The sequence below is a fragment of the Centrocercus urophasianus genome, unplaced genomic scaffold (genome assembly GCF_019232065.1).
Source record: "Centrocercus urophasianus isolate 14NV4802_14NV808 unplaced genomic scaffold, USGS_Curo_1.0 seq_15, whole genome shotgun sequence".
Classification (NCBI taxonomy): domain Eukaryota; kingdom Metazoa; phylum Chordata; class Aves; order Galliformes; family Phasianidae; genus Centrocercus; species Centrocercus urophasianus.
Genome location: NW_024884697.1, coordinates 25,895,059 through 25,912,350, shown reverse-complemented (window position 1 = coordinate 25,912,350; position 17,292 = coordinate 25,895,059). Strand labels below are relative to the sequence as shown.

General features: G+C 34.1%; 1 protein-coding gene across 2 annotated transcripts in view; it reads right to left on the bottom strand.

Annotated features, from left to right (window-relative positions):
* IMMP2L (inner mitochondrial membrane peptidase subunit 2) overlaps window positions 1-17,292 on the bottom strand; it is a 446,040-nt gene that overhangs the window by 133,838 nt on the left and 294,910 nt on the right. For both annotated transcript variants that reach the window (XM_042815417.1, XM_042815419.1), the window contains exon 4: window positions 14,973-15,038. In XM_042815417.1, the coding sequence (XP_042671351.1) occupies window positions 14,973-15,038 (66 nt within the window). The remainder of the gene's footprint in view (window positions 1-14,972; window positions 15,039-17,292) is intronic.

Genomic DNA, 17,292 nt, shown 5'->3' with positions numbered 1-17,292 from the left:
CATAACACAGAGATTTGATCTACAATTCTCTTCACACAATGGAAAGATTTATATTGATATGAGTTCAGATGAGGTTTTATTAATATTTGTATTATCAAGCGCTGAGGAGTCTTAGAGACCTCTTATAGTCCTTGGCCTCACTTGATCTCCTGTATAAATAGATCCTTTTTCAGGACATCCTTTTCAAAGATATTGATGTCAGAGAGATTGAAGAACTTTAGAGTTTAATTTGGTACTTCATTTTCCAACTGACAAATAAAGGAAAGAGTTACTTATTTCAGTTTATTGTTAATTTTCAGTTTCGTTCCCTGCAGTCCAATTTGGCAGTTTTTTGTTTTCTTCTTATTCATGCATGCATCATATATACACATACGTATTTATTAGAGTATATATGTATTTATTAGAGCATATAGATGTATTGTATATCCAACTTGAAAATGCATGTACACTATGTAAAATATTTGGAAGGCCTGATATATTTAGCAAAAACAGGGCCTTGTCACTTTCTGTCCTTACTGTACACTATTAAAACCAGTGCTCTATGAAAACTTCTTCATCCTCTGTTGTTGCCTGTTCTTCAAATATCACCTACTGAAGATATCTGGGAAAAGATGAATAATTAAAATACAATGGCTTTCCCTCACTGCTGTACTCCTTACATTCCAAATATATATACCTACGTAAGCTAACTTCACATACATGTACAAAAATTCCAAGAACAACTTCTATAGAGTAAAATGAGTGAATGTTTGAAGTTTGAAACCCCAAAACCTGCTGAAAGCTTGCCAAAACTTCAGCATGGTATTTTTAACTGATTCTCATGAATTATCTGATTTGTTATAAAGAGTGACTTGTGTGTCTATACATAAGAGGCTGCTGCTATTTTAGGTACTCTGCTGAGACATCCTCATGACAAGGGCAGCTATGTTCAATGACAATGTTCAAGAGATTGTGCCTTTCTGAAACTGTAGCTCATAAGACTATGCACAATAACTATGACATTTAAAATGCCACCAGAAAGGTATATTTAAGAAAATGAATCACATCTATAAAGCCTGTAAAATCTACTGTTTTCCTCAGAAATTAAATGTTGTACAGAAAGTGCTTCATTTCATCATTCAGGTCACAACTGTTTATTACAGAAGTCTTCAGATTCAGTAATTTCAACTACAAATTACATGATTTTCTTTCAGCACTGAATATATACAACATGGAAAGCACACATAAGAGAAAATATTAATTTCAAGCCCTAAGAGTAGAAAAGAAACTTTCTTCAGCAATATGTGCTAATTTTTTCTCCTTATGTTGGTAACAAGCCAACATCTAAGAGTTGAATAGAGCAAAAAAGCACTTAACAGCTAAAACTTGCCAGAAACATCTTAAACTCTAGAAAAAGAAAAATGTAGTCTAGTCATCCAGCATATATTGGTATGTTCAAAATGATTATCACATGCTTGTGTATGAAAGGACCGTGTACATTAATGTGTAAATATTTCTAAAAGACCCCTTAAGTTATGGGTGTCAAAGGATATACAGGAGCAGGACATAATTACCTATGCCAGACTAGCATTAGCACCAGTATAAAGATGTATAGCAGACATGTGGAGGTGGGAGAGGGAGCAGGAATCAAAAACATCATTTCCTAAAATGTTCCCAAAAATTAAAGGAATTGGGGCTATAGGATGAGTTGCAGTACATTACAAAACAATGATTGATTAACTGTTGATGCATATATTTTTACTGTAAATAGTTCTCATGAAGAATCTTATAATTGTCATACCAAATGCTGTCTCACATTTCCTATGAAATGATCTTAGATTTTTTTCATCATCATTATCACAAAAATTTACATTATTCATAAAAAAAGAGGGTAGAGATGCTGTCCAGCACTTTAAAAATTAACCTTCCATTTAGAGCCTTACAGCATTTCACTCGTTGCAGTGAACTCTGCTTTTGACTTATTAGACATTCACTATTGCTGACGCAATATTTTTACCTTATACATCCAAATGCTCATTGTCATGGCAATGACTCATCAAATTGCAAGACAGTGATATGTCTACGATGTTGGGTTTCTTGAGTGAATGCATTTTAACTCTGTAGGATTTGGATTATAAATTTATACTCAGGAATACATAGAATTTAGTAGATGATTCTAATAGATTATTTAAGTAGCCCAGAAGCAAGATCCAGAAATACAAATGCACAAAGCTTCACAGTCAGTTAAATGAGCACAAAATCTGCACCCGAACAGTTTGCTGCAAAAAGTACCATCAACAGAAACTAGCAGGGAGGTCAAGTTGGCCCTGGTGAAACTGCAGAGTCACCGCCCTGAAAGTGTTCAGGGCGACAACCAAGGCAGTGTAGAAAAAGCCAAGAAGAGGAGGCTTGTCATGGTCTCTTCAATTTTAAGTGGCCTCTGGGGTAGATTTCTTTTCTTTCTCCTTACCTTTCTCTTCCTCTTTTTTTAATTTAAATTTTTGAAAGAAAGTTATCAGTAAGAGATGATGCATATAACCAGCTATGGACATCACAGTTAAGCCTACCTCCTCAGCCTTTGTGCAATGCACACAAATTTATGAAGTCTTCTACAATATATATGCTATTTTTACCAAGTCTAGATAATTTCAAGCATGAGTGATTGAAAAAAGACTAAGGATGCTACTAATCGTAACAGTGGAACAATTTAAATCTAACTGTTGAAGATCAAAGGAAAATAATTATGAAAAATTTGAAAGCAACTATAAATCTATAATCAGGGTGGGGGGGTGTTAAGTGAATAAATGAATAAAATAAGAATGTTTGAGTTGACAGAGGGAAATAACATTTCAAAAGTCCTCAGGTATTTGATATTATATCAAAAAATGACCTAAATTCTCAGACTCTATTTAACAGAGATCCCAAAAGAACATATCTGAAGGTAATCTGCCTGAACCTGTTCAAACATCATCAATATCTCCCACCAGAAAAAGACAAGATATGTCTGGTAATCTGTTAGGAAATAAAAGCTTTCTTTAAAGAGATACAGAAATTCAGCCAAAGAAACAACAGTTTAACAGGTTTATCAATCAACTTTCTCAATCTTCAAAATGTCTAACATTTTTTAGACGAATTTTTAAGGAAATAGAGAAATATAAACAAATACTGCAGCCAAAGATTAGACAATGCTATTAATTTAAGTGTCTAAATAAGAACATAAAAACATGTAGTGGAATTTTTTCTTCATACAGAAGAAAATGCAGCAGTTCACTAATTGCTTTCCATTGGAATCACAAAAGTTAGTACTCTTCTATGTGAGACGTCATATGAGGTACCTCTTAACGCGGACCATTGATCTCCCCAGTAACCTCTGGCTCTTCGGAAAAAAAAAAAAAGAAAAGCCAAATACAACCTACAAAAATGAAAAATATCCAAGTACCTAAAAAAAAGTCTGTATGTCATTTTGCCTTGTTTTCATAAATAGGGCTCAAAAAGTTAATTGTGCTGAAATAAACACTAGCATAATGCCTAAGGATACCTTTTTCTACCTGGCTATGGAGTGTCAGCAGCATAGATGCTGCACATAAACTACAGAATAACCCACTAGGAAATCAGCTACAGCAAGATTTCCTACAAATATACCTGGGGTATTTTTAAAAATTAATATTATACTGCTATGCTTGGATTAATTAGCTTTCTTCTTCATTTACAAAGCATATCTGTCTGGTTTATGAACTTAGTCTCTATTCCCCACTCTTGCAAACCTGTTTAATTAAAGTTTTAACTACTGCATTAGCTTTGGAAACAGTAGAATGACTTTTATTACTAGAAATCTAAATCCTTCTTTTAAACATACTCCTCATTGGAAATACGACATGTTCCATAATACTCCTGGATAGACACACAACCTTACTACCTTAAATTATACATATTATCCATTTCCACCAAGTTGCATGTAGGCAATGTTGGCCTTTTTGCACTGAACGTTGCACTAACAGTGAAACTTTGATTAATTTAGCCAGCCAACACATCAGTCCCCCGAAATCCACTAAAGGTCACTTTTCCTTTTTAGGCATGTACCTATTTCTAATCTGCTGGTTTATTTCCTCATCCATTATTCCATTCTATCTCTTTTAGGGATCCATCACTTATTAGACTCTCATCTCTACTAGTATGATATTACACTTTGGTTTTCAATTATAGCAAATTCTATCACAATCTTTTTCAGCATATATCACTGGCTTTCCTTCATGCTATAATAAATGTTTGAATACTAATTTTCTTTTTTTCTTTTTTTTTTTTTTTTTGCTATATTTATAAAATTGTAACATTGTAACATTGTAAACTATTAATTAGAAATACTGGTTGGAATAAACCTGAGCTTATAGAAATACATGACATACAGTTTATCATAATGTATTTTTCGCTAAATATTTAAAAGTTTCTGGCATAATGATCAGTGAGCAGAAATTATTTGTGGAATCCCTGCCAACTACAACAAAGCAGAAAATATTTTTGTCTCTCTTAAGCACAGCTGCTTAAAGACTTGTTACACATTATACCCCAAATACTCCACAGTTCCATCTCACAATTTATTTCGCAGAAGTGGAATGTCAACAATAGTGAGTTCCATAATAATGAAAAAAGATAATGGTCATTTTCCCCCTGCTCTCATTTGAATCTCATAACTGGTGAGATGATCAAATCTAAAAACTTATTAGTTCTGCTACTGCAAACTATTCAGGCCATCATTTCAGGATCAGTTTGCAGCACAAAATTAGGGAGGGAATCTTTTTAAATGAACAATTTACAATTAATATTTCTGCCAACATATATTAGCAAGCTTTACTGAATGGAAAACAATTTCAAAATTTTCAAATTAAAACTTGAGTAATTATTGCTTGCAGTTGACAGTGCTATAAAATACAAATCGATACTACAGAATTTTGTCAAGCTGTAAATCTAATTAGGAAAAGAAGCAAATAATAGGAAACTCTATACTCTTCTCCTAAATTTGAAAGAGAGCAAGAAAGAGAGAGTTCAAGCATCATCAGGCCATCCTGTGTATAATTCTGCGGCCATTAATTCACACAGAGGAAAACATAGGTGTATAAAATCAACTACAAAGCTTTGAAACATTTTTGTTTGTGACATTTTTGTAGTCCTTACATGTGTCCTAACCCCATTTAAGATGAGACAAATACGGCACAAAATAAGTTTCAAACAGATCACAGAATTACAGAATGGCTTGGGTTGGGAGAGACCTCAAAGATCATCTAGCTTTAACCCCCTTGCCACAGATGGGGCTGCCAACCACTAGATCAGGCACTAGATCAGATTGTGGAGGGTCCCACCCAGCCTGGCCTTGGACACCTCCAGGGATGAGGCTTACACAACTTCTTTGGCAGCCTATTTCAGCACTCTTATCTGTGAAAAACTTCCCACTGACATCTAATCTAAATCTTCTCTCTTTCAGTTTAAAACCATTAGCCCTTGATTTTAATTTAGACTAAATTTGTATCTCTTTGTATTTATTGTAAACTCCGTGGAAATAAACAGGAGGCATTACTTTCAGAGAGACCTACATTTTTACATGAAATAGGGAATACTTCTGCACTGCTGCAAAATGAAATAATAAACAGTAAGATTTATTTAAGTTATTCAGAATAGACTTTTTTGTTTCAGCATGTTTTCCTTTAATTTGCAAACACAATGTTATCCTTGATCTTAACACAGCTCAAGCTAATAAAAAATGTCCTTTCGATTTACAAGAAGAAAGTGCACAGAATTACCAGGTCCTAAACACTGTCTGCCTTTCAGTGCATCTAGGAAAATCTGCTGCTGACAAATATATGAACTCACTGTTCATTTTCTGGGATGAGAAACCCAGTAAATTCAGTTAATGGATGTCTCATATACTTCTTATAGGAGCATAACCCAACACCACCATCTTTCATCCTGATTTCCTCTACAGAATGGGTTTAATAATATTTTCTTCCACCTACTTCCAGTGCCGCTCTGGGCTTTTAATGAGATATGTGTAGGTGAGCATTAGATTTCAACCCTTATCCAGAAACAATGCAAACAAACATCTAAAAGTTCAGAAGATGCGTATTGCTCAGCATTAAAACTATTTTTACTTCAGTGTCAAATTTCAGGCCACCAATGACATTTGTATCCATAGCTTAGAAAGAACAAATAGTAAATAATTTTTTAGAATTAAAACATATGAAAACATTTTATTAATTTTTCAACGCTTTAAAATATTAGTGCATTTTAATGCTCATGTTTTAAAAAAAAAATCTTCATAAAGACAACCCATCGAGTTTCCCATTGAGATGATTACACTTATATGAATGTCTTTTCTAAACATCTGATAACTTAGCAGCACAACTTACAGTGAAACAGAAATTAAATGCTTCTTTAAAGAAAAAAAGCCTTCAAAATACACATTTTCTTAACTAATAATCTCCACTAATAAGTAGAGATAAATACACTGCATTTCTTCCATTTTCTAACACATAAAACATTCTTCTAAGTGTTACATAATCCATTTGAAAATTAGTATTGGATATCATAGAATTGTAAATCTTTAGGCCAGTCTCCCACCCAAACCAGGGTTAGCTACAAGGTCAGATGAGGCTGTTCAGTTCTTTACTCGATTGGGTCTTGAAAATCTCTAATGGTGGAGACCTCATTTAACAAACACCCCACCACGCAATTATCATGGAGAAAAAGTTATTTCTTTTTGATCTGAAATATTCTTATTTCAAGTTATGCATCCTGCCTTCTCCTCCTACCATGCACCACACTGAAGAGCCTGGTTCCAATCTTCTTATTACCCTTTCTATCAGTACAGGGGCATTGCTGCTAGGTGACATCAGTGCCTTCTCATCCCCATGCTGAACAAGTCTTGATGCCTCTGCTTCTCCTTACAGGACAAGAGCTAAAGTCCTTGGACATCTTAAAGTCCTCCCACAGAACTCACTCCAAGTTATTAATGCATTTTGTGCTCAAAACTGGGCACATTCGTCTATATACACATAATTCAATGATACAATGTTTTGGGTTTTTTTCTTCCTAAAATTATATTTGTGTGCATGGTAGAATCCTATTCAAAATGCTTTCATGTAAAATCTAGAAAATATTTTTTTTGTAGAAAATAAAGACCAATTCTTATTTTTTGCATGTCTTTATTCAGCAAATGGAAGGTTGTCAAGGGAAGTAAATTAGTGATGATAACCATGCTGAATATTTACACAGCAGAGAACTTTACAACTGACCAATGAAGGAAAGAAATAGCTGAGGCTACAATGCTCTCATCTGATGACATGAGCATGGTCCACAAAGACTGAGGTAATTCAAACGCAGTTTCCCACCTCCTCTCCATATTTCTGCTCTTCATATATGTAGTTTTCTAATATAAAGACATAAGAAGCTTGGTTTTCTTTTTTCTCTTACTTCTGTAAAATATTTCTGTACAAGATGGAATGGCACTTCACACAGCTACAGCTAATGCTGGCAATAACTGTCTGAAGATACATTTCCTGCATATGCTGGAGTATACTTCACAATAACCACAGGCTGCATAGCTACAGTGATTCACTGAAAGCCAAGAGAAGCGTTACTCCAAGTAGTCTACTGCGCATTCAAAAAACTTCCCCACTGTTTATTACTATAGCATTAAAATTGTCTCTGAACACCACTGAGACTCGTTATGCACAGTGCTTACAGCTATGCCATCTCAAAAGAGATTCTGCTTTCCGCATTTTAGAATGCTGTATCTTTAATTAACCACCCTTCCCTCCTCCCCCCCCCCCAAAAAAAAGAAGAAAACCCAAACCTTTCTCCTCCTTGTAGATGCAGTTGACGGTTGTGTCTTGCTTCAGATTCACACTAACAGAGAGTAGCTGAGTATTTATTACAATTACACATTCAGGTTTTTAGTACCTTTGGTTTAGTCTGAAGAATGACTCTGTAAAAATTAGTGCTATTGATGATGTTTCATTTGTTATCTCTTAATGTTGCCCAAACCAAATGTCTCCACTTCAGAGATAATAGGATATGTTGTTTCATATTTTTTTCTTATAAGCCTACACAGCAAATTCTGTACAAACTTGGAACATCTTATTATACTGTCTTTTTCTTTTAATAGGAGAGTTAACAGAGGGCACAAAGGGTCTACATGGAAACTCCCTTCCCTTCAGTGAGTCTTAACAAATGCAATAAACTGAAATACGAGAAAAATTGTATTAATATGCTCAACCATTTAGCAATCTCTTCTGCTGCCTGTGCTCTCAAGAAGAAATAATGTTTAAATGTTATGAATATTATGTAGGCCACTTTAAAAGTAATGCCTCCTATTTATTTCCATGGAAACTGCAACAGATACCAAGAGCACAATAACACTACTGACTACTACAAAATTCTGAGCTACAAAAGCCTATTTTTCAACATATTAACCACTTATTAGCTATATTTTTTTCACCAGTGATGAACAAGAACCTGCATGCTGCGCTTGTAGAAATCTGCACGGCCAACCAGAATGTGGCTTATCTTCCACATTGCTGTCACCACCTCCAGCATGCTCACATTCCTCCACCGCCTCACTGTGCTCACATCCTCTCTCTGGTCTACAGAAACATCCACCAACAGTCAATGAACATCAATGGGGTCAATTTTTTTCCACATGAAAGAATTCAGTGTCACACCTTCACTTCATACGCACTTCCATGTCAGATACCATTCAGTCAGACTGCCCCTCTGCTGCAATCTGTTGCACAACAACAACATGTAATGGAATATTGGTGGGAAGGTTCATCTTCTACTGCCACACTATCAACATCTGTCTCTGCTGTTGTGGGCCAACCTAATAAAATAGGTGACATTACTTTCAGAGCAGCCCGTAAATGCTATTAATATAATGCTACAAATATATGTTATATATATGTATACAAATATATACTATATATATGTAATATAAAAATATATAATACATATATATTAAATTATGAAATAAAAGATTTAATACCTAACTGCCCAGAGCAATGAGTAAACATCATTATATTGTTACATATTAACAGTACATATTAACAGTTTTCAATGATGCAGAGAAAAATAAAGGCTAAATGACAGTCCGAAGACCAAGTAATTTCATTTCTTCCTTTTCTGCTCAGAAAACAAAAAGGATATATTTGTATAATTATTCACCTGTGTGTATGAAATTCACCTGTCTATTCTTCTATTCTTCTGGCAGCCTGGTCTAGTAGTTGACACATAGCAGGGGGGTTGAAACTAGAAGATCATTGTGGTCCTTTTCAACCCAACCTTTCTTTCTCTTCATGGACCTCAATTAAACATTAGGCAATCTAAACCTAACGTAAAATAAAATCATCTCTCCGTATTGTGGTTCTGAATACACCAAATTTTAGAAATTCTGCTCAACAAACTTCACAACTGTGCCTAAGGATTTATCGAACCTTAGAAACTCATTATGGACATAGGAAATCTTTCCCCAGTTTTTCAGATTGTTTGTATAGCTTTAAGACATTGTGCCAATATTCTCATTATGCAAATTTACAGAAATACAGTACATTAATGCAAGAACTCTGCATATAGAAATGGAATCAAAATCAATAGAAACTAAATTTAGGATATTTGCAAGGATGCAAACAATGCTGACGAGTCATGACAAAGCTGTATACCTGGCACCTAACAAGGGGATTTCATTAACTTAAAAATTCCCATTCAAGTCCCTAAAATTCCCTCTCAGTAAGTAGTGCAAATAAACTGCATAAACACTATGAGATATGCATTCCATGCATATAGCCACAAAATAAAAACTAAAAGCTAAAGAGCAGGTTGACTATTACAGCATCCTTCCGGTTCATAAATTGCACAGACAGAACTCTGGACTACAATTAGTCACTCCAAAGGAAAAACGCTCAAAAATTTGTAGCTTCCAAAGACAGGGCTGCACAAGTGCAGAACACACCCTATTCTCTTTTCTGTTGATTTTTTTTAAAGCACAGTTGTCCGTGTGAGTCCCCACACTCACAAATCGATTCTTACAAGCCAACATGACAATGAATTTGAAGAAGGGAATAACTATAAACATAGCCTGTATGGCAAAGGTATTGATGCAGCTCCTGCCCATTGATTGCCATTAAGCTGCTAAGGATAGAGACATTCTTGCAAGAGAACACAGAGTCACAGAATTGTAGGGGTTGGAAGGGACCTTAAGAGATTATTGAGTCCAAACCCCCTGCTAAAGCAGGTATCCCACAATAGGTCACATTCGTAGGCATCTAGACAGGTCTTGAGTATCTCCATGAGAGGAGTCTCCACAACTTCTCTGGGCACAATGTCTTCCAGTGCTCTGTCACCCTTACCATAAGGAAGTTCTTCAGTATGTTACTATGGAACTTCCTCTGTACAAGTTTTAGACTCCATGCCCTAGCACTACACACCACCTAGAAGATCCTGGCTTCATCCATTTGCCTCCTACCTTCCCCTAGATATTTATAAACATTTATCAGATCCCCTCTCAGTCTTCTGTTTCCCAGGCTGAACAGACACAGGTTATTCTTCCTTTCATCATATGGGAGATGCTCCAGGCCCTTTATCATCTTGGAAGCCCTCTGCTGGACTCCTAGGAGATGCATATCTTTTTTGAACTGGGGAACCCAGGACCAGACACAGTAGTCAAAATGCAGCCTGACCAGTGAGGAGGGGGAGGATCAATTCCCTTGACCTGATCGCCACACTTCTTTTAATGCATCCCAGGATATCACTGGCCCTCATGGCCAAAAGAGCACACTGCTGGCTCATGGCCAGTCTGTTGTCCACCAGAACCCTCAGATCCTCTGCAGAGCTCATCTGCAGCAGGTTATCCCCTCACAAACACAAAAGACAAAGTTTTAGTTTTCCTGAAGGATATCCTGTTTCCAAGGACACACACAGTTTTTTTTAGGAATGATCTATCAAGTGGGAAAATCTGCATGAAAACGTCTGTTTTATTGGACAGTGATTCTTGCATCTTAGTGAAAACAAGAATAGTCACAACTGTCTGATGAAATGTAACTAGATCAGAGAAAAAAACAGATTTTTTTTTTCTAATTGAGGAATACTGGAATACACATAATCTCTCAGAAAAAAAAAAATAGCAAGCGCAAAAACTGCATGGAGTTGTGAACAGCTCCTTTGAAGCTGAAAGGTTTCTCCAATAAGTGCATGAACTTGACAATAGAAGTACATAAATTTATACTGTGATCACTGCATTTAATAGCTGCTGATAGACTTTATTTCTAAGAATTCTTTACTCCTTTTTTTAACTCATTTATATTTTTATCCTTCATATTCTGTGGCAAATGTTTCTCAATTTAATGATACACTTCACAGCAAAATTCAAAAAGATACTGATACTTATTTTGGACCTACGGCGCAAAAATATAATGATCCATCTCTGCATTGTCAAGCTTTGAGAAAAAGCAAGTAAATATCTCCTTATTCATATCTCCAGAACAATTTTGCAAAATATAGCACTAAAATGCAACATTGTTTTGCTGAACCATTCAGTATTTAAAACACTAACTCCTAAATAGCCTAATAATATTTTAGAATTATGCATTTTAGGTGCTCACAGGTCATTTCTAATCCAGCTACAGTGTTACGAAAAAAATAAAGCCAGTAAAGAAGCAGAATCCAAACTCTTGCAGACGTGGACCCAGATGGAGGCAAAATTAGTTCAGTAAGTTGCTGAATTGACTTAATTTTAAATTTCATTAGTTCAATCCCAATTTTAATACCATAAACCTTCATTTATTTGTGTTACTGAAAACATACCATAACTCAGCCATCCATGATAGATTACTATAGATTTTTGAATTTCCACTGGTGCATTTAAGATAAATGAGTTTTAATATGTTTAATTTCAAAATATTCAAAGTGCTTTATAATACCCACTTTTTTTAAAACAAATTACATTATATTAACTTTTAAAATATAGTCTCCCTTGGCAGAATTATAATTTAAATACTCTTCAGGAATCACTGTAATGATTTCCTACTTAAAGTTAATTCTCCCATGAATCCATCTAAGACAAAACAAAACCTGATTTATGGGATCCACACTGCAACATTATCTGTATACAAGCTGACCTATAGCTTCACCTCTCAAAGGCTAAATGGTGATTTTCTTCTCTCTCAGTTCCCATCAGGCGGATGTTACAGTAGCTTATTCAAATTGAATTATGAGATGTACATTTATAAAAATGTACTATGATATTTGAGGTATTTTCATGACAGTACTCAATACATTTCAATTGGACTGCCAACTAAACTGGAAATAAGATCAGAGAATTGAAATGCCAGGATTCTTACTCAACAAATATGTACCATTTTTCAATCTATCATAATATACTTCAAAAACTGAAGTACTGTGTTGCACATAATTTCTGAAAAACACAAAGTGAAAGGTCAGAATGAACCCATCGCAATGTCTCACCTAAATTTATTTTCAAAAAGTTGAACTTTATTATTTTCAAAATGTAGTTTTTCTTTCTTCATTTATATAATGCGTTTAGAAACGAACTGAAAAACTGAATTTTTCTACTGTGAACTACTAACTTCTGAACATAAGTCAAAATACAAGGAACCTTCTCTACAATATTAATGGCTCTATGTGGTCTTTCTTTACTTTCAGTTATTAATGAATAGTAAATACTAACTTATTTTAATTAATAGAGTAAGAAAACACAGCTTTCTTGTGACAAATTATCCTTAATCATGCATCAAATAGATAAAATAAAAAATTCATTCAGCTATGAAAGCACTACCAAAGACTCACAAACCATATTGTCTATCACCTATCTAGCGGAGCGCTAAATGAAAATTCCTTCCAAATCATTATTTGCATAGATTTCTCCACTATGAAAGTCTACTCACCACTGAAAGTGTGCATTAATTAATTCCGTCATTTGACTTCAATCAAAATTTGCAGAAAAAGACAGACTTCATACATTTCACTGACCTTCCAGGGAAAAAGTACAACTGCACAAGTCTGTATATCACCACCATCAAGACTGTCTTCAGACATATCAAACAGAAGTCAAATTCTTACAATTATGTTTTCTTAGTCTGATTAGTCATCTGTTTTAATCAAAAATATCCCAGTCACACACTTGCTTGTGGTACCATTAGAAAAATAACATCTATTTTAGAATAATCTTGACAGTTTTGCTATTTTATTACCGAAATTTTTGCTTTACCCTGGCACTATGATGCCTGGCAAGCATTACTTTATTTCCCACATGCACACAAGTGGACAACAGTATAACAAGTTATAATAGCCCAATAATATATTCCTTATCTAAAAACAAGCCTCTACAGATGAAGCAAAAGACTGTGGGACAACTTCCATGTGTTTAAATAGAAATATATATAAATATTTGAATTACTGGTATCAACATTTCTAAAAATAAATTAACCTGTTTTTTCCGAATACAAATGAGGATCATCACTCAGTCTTCTGTAATCGAAGGCGACACACTAACATACAGTTTTTAAAATATTCTGCATGCACTCTCACAGCTACTATGCTCCAACATCTTTTTCCACTTGGCCAAGAGCACTCACATAAGTTAACAGATAGTTCAAAGTTTTAAGGCTCTGGAATATACAGCATAATAAATTTACTACAGTTGAAATTTATGTTATTTAATATATTTCATATTATCAAAAATTTCATTGAGTTTCAAAAATTCAGGCAAATATATTAATAATATATTATTGTCTTAAGTGTGTAGGTTTTCACAAGACATGACTAAGTAGCAATCATTATTTCTATGTTTTTATCCCTTTAATGTGATAGCTAATTGTAGCTGTAGATCTTCATAGTTTTTGGACATCAGATTCTTTTTCTTAATTTTTGCTATTTCAGTCTTTTTTTCCACATGAAGTATTTGAATTTTCCGCTCAAACTAAGAGGATTTGAAATTTTTCAATAAAACAGAAATCATATGGACTGCAAAAAGAAACAATAATAATAAAAAAAGACACAGACATATCTCATAATACTCCACGGCCCAACATTGTTGCTGTTAAGCAGGGCTCACTGAGGCCACACTCAGATCCTTGATTTGAATTTCAACTTCCAAGTACTTCTTAAGTATTCACTACGTCAGAGCAAGAATTATTATCCAAATAAACTGAGTACCAGTCTGCCATACTGCCTAAGAGTTTTCAAAGTTATTCATATCTTAATGTGGGAAACTAGCAATTTACCCTCCAAACTCAATGCCAATTCTATTCTCTACTTGGGAAAAATAAATCCTTTTAAACAAATGTTTTCATAAAAATGGCACCATTTCCACAAAAACATCTGATTTGCTTCTATTTGTAATTTATTTCCAACCAGCCCCAGTAGGATGGTCTATCTGTTAGAGTAAACCAAGACTTGACCTACATTAAAGTCTACTTTTTTTGCTTTCTTTTCTCTTCTGATAGAACAATTTACTCCAAATCAGTTCCACTGTATTCCCTACAGATTCCCATAGACTGCAGTTAAAGCAGTCATCTATGAGGGTCCTTTGTCTCAAAAATTAAGTAAGAACAAAAGGATTTCCCCAAAACAAACAAAAAGATTAAAAGAACTCAGAAAGTGTGCCAACCACAGTATGAAACAGCAGCTCTAATTCTCTAACTGAAAAATCATAGCCTTCTTATTTTAAAAATGCTGTACAATTACCTGTCCTGATATGTTACAGATATTCTAAGAAACAAGCATTATTTGCACCCATAAACATTTCACAAGAGTGAGTATTATTGCGTATCACTTTTCTCATTAAAAAGGAGACAGGTACAACACTGACATCCCTTTTAAAAGGAGACAGAAAATACTAGAAAGTTCTTGTTGTCTAGGATACTAATTTAAAATCCACTGAAAAGCTGCACTATTCTTATAAAGACTCAAATGCTATGGCTTAAAACACTTACTTGATAATGTCTCCTTCAAGAGCAATCACTCGTTTAATGATCTTCTGTTCAGGGTTTCTAGGAGACCTAAGACAGGGGATAAGGTTATACAATCAGTAATGTTCCCACTGTTTTAAGAAAATGAAAAGAAATTCCACAAAGAAATAGACATTATTAAAGTCATTAGGAGATTCCATGTTCTCTTTGATATAGCATCAATCATGATGTTCCACTGAAGTGAAGCTACTACAATCATTCTCATTGCAAGCCATTATTGAAAAGCAGATGCTGAAAAATGACCTGCATACAAACGCTACAATAACTGACATACTCATATATTTTGTCATGTAAAGCACAGTTCACACCATTAGAAGTACAATGTATCCCTACCAGTGAAAAGAGTACCTTTGCAAATAGATTCATATAATAAAACTGGAATTTTCCATCAAAAGCTAACATCACACTGTGTTTAAAAATTCATCTGACTCGCTCACCTTGGGCAAAAAAGAATCCCCCACTTTAATATTGATAACTATCACTAATTCAGGTAAACCTTGCCTAAGTAACTGTGGATAGTTTAAAAAGACATGTAAACTTTTCTGAAAGTATATAATACCTATAACACCATGCCTTCTTTTCAATTTCTTTCCCTAGAATCATGTTTTATTGAGTGAATTATGGCCACACATTACACAGTATTATGAAAAAGCAAAGTTGAAGTTGCATACTCAATCTGAATAAACCAAGTTCCTGCATGAATATTAAGAGACAAGATTGCTAGAAGTGTTATTCTATCTGAGTTTTGATAGACTAATGCACACAACAGTCTTACTTTTCTGCATACTATGATTCTATACCTCATTTTATTTCATTTTTTACTTTTAATTTTGCAAATGTGGTAGAGTTCTTTTACGTTCTTAAAAACCTACTTATTTGCAGCTTGTATACTGAAAAGGTAGTGAGGAAAAAAATGGTTTTGACTTTCTGCTGATGCTTGAGTTCTTTATTTTAGACTCCAAGTCTGCTAGAAATGCAATTACAAGGGGTTTACATTGCTGGTTTTGTTACAGAAAACACTAGTCATGCCATCTTCACAACGATCCAATGTACATTCAAGCTCACCTCTGGTCAACTGGTAGCACACTAAGATTACGTTTTCTTAAAAAGGAATGCTGAAATGAATCTGGACGAAAAACTCATCAGTAGAACTGTATGATTACTGGCATGTGCTGTTCAATTGCTCTTATAAAAATTGAAAAGGAAAATTGCTTCAGGCTAAGTAAAAATTAAAATAAAAATTTAATACACAATGAAGTGCGTAAAGAGTTTCAATCTTATTTTTGTGTCAATACTTTTGAAACTTATTTATATTTCATTGTAATGACCTAAAATTGAAGGATTATAATTTTAAACTTCAAAAGAGCTGGTATTTTCCCTTCATTGTTTACAAAGCCCAATAACCTTATTTTCATAAAAAAGTTCTTTTATTCCCTTAGAATTTTTAAACCATTTTAGCTGAATTATTAACAGAAAGATTTATTTTTATCCACAGTATTCTATGTTCCATTTAACTCTCGTCTTTCATGTTCCTGATCATGCTGAGAACACATAATTGATTTTTTATTTTATTTTTAACATATCAGTCTTGGGTAGGATTAATCAAATTTTAGATGTATATATGATTAAAACAGGTGGAGTATCCACAGCGCTTTCTCATACTGTTCCCTAACAGGTTTCAATGTGTACTCTATCGAGCAGTGACCATCTGCCATTCTAAATTAGAAGGCAGCCTAAATAAAAATATTTTATTATTACAAGCGTTTATACATTTAAAATATTTGCAAAAAATACTTCTGTGTTTATTTATTTCTTTTTTTATTCACTTGGACTCATACTGTAATGTTTTCATGTAAAACTGAACTGATGGAAAAAAGTCCACAGCGTATGTGATGAATTGTATATTCCTAAAAACTGAATGAAAACAATTTTTTTTCTGTTCTTTGAAACTTCTCTTCTGGTTTAACTCTTCAATTTCAAAGTTTGTTTGCAATTTCCATGTAAGCATTTCCATTTGACTAGTATATGTATACATATATTGCAGTGTAAGTATAGATCTCTACATTAATTTGCCTTCATTTGGGGGAAAAAAAACAAAATAATAAAAAAAAAACCATGATTTTGAATAAGCATCACTTTAAATCTGAGATATGAGTATCTGTTCTAATGAGTGGTTACCTTTCTGCTAGTACCTATACATTACAGAAAGAAAAACTAATGCCTGCGTCATCATTACTTTGGATTAAAGCCTCTCACGTTGGTCCACTTGTTTGAAAAGGAAATA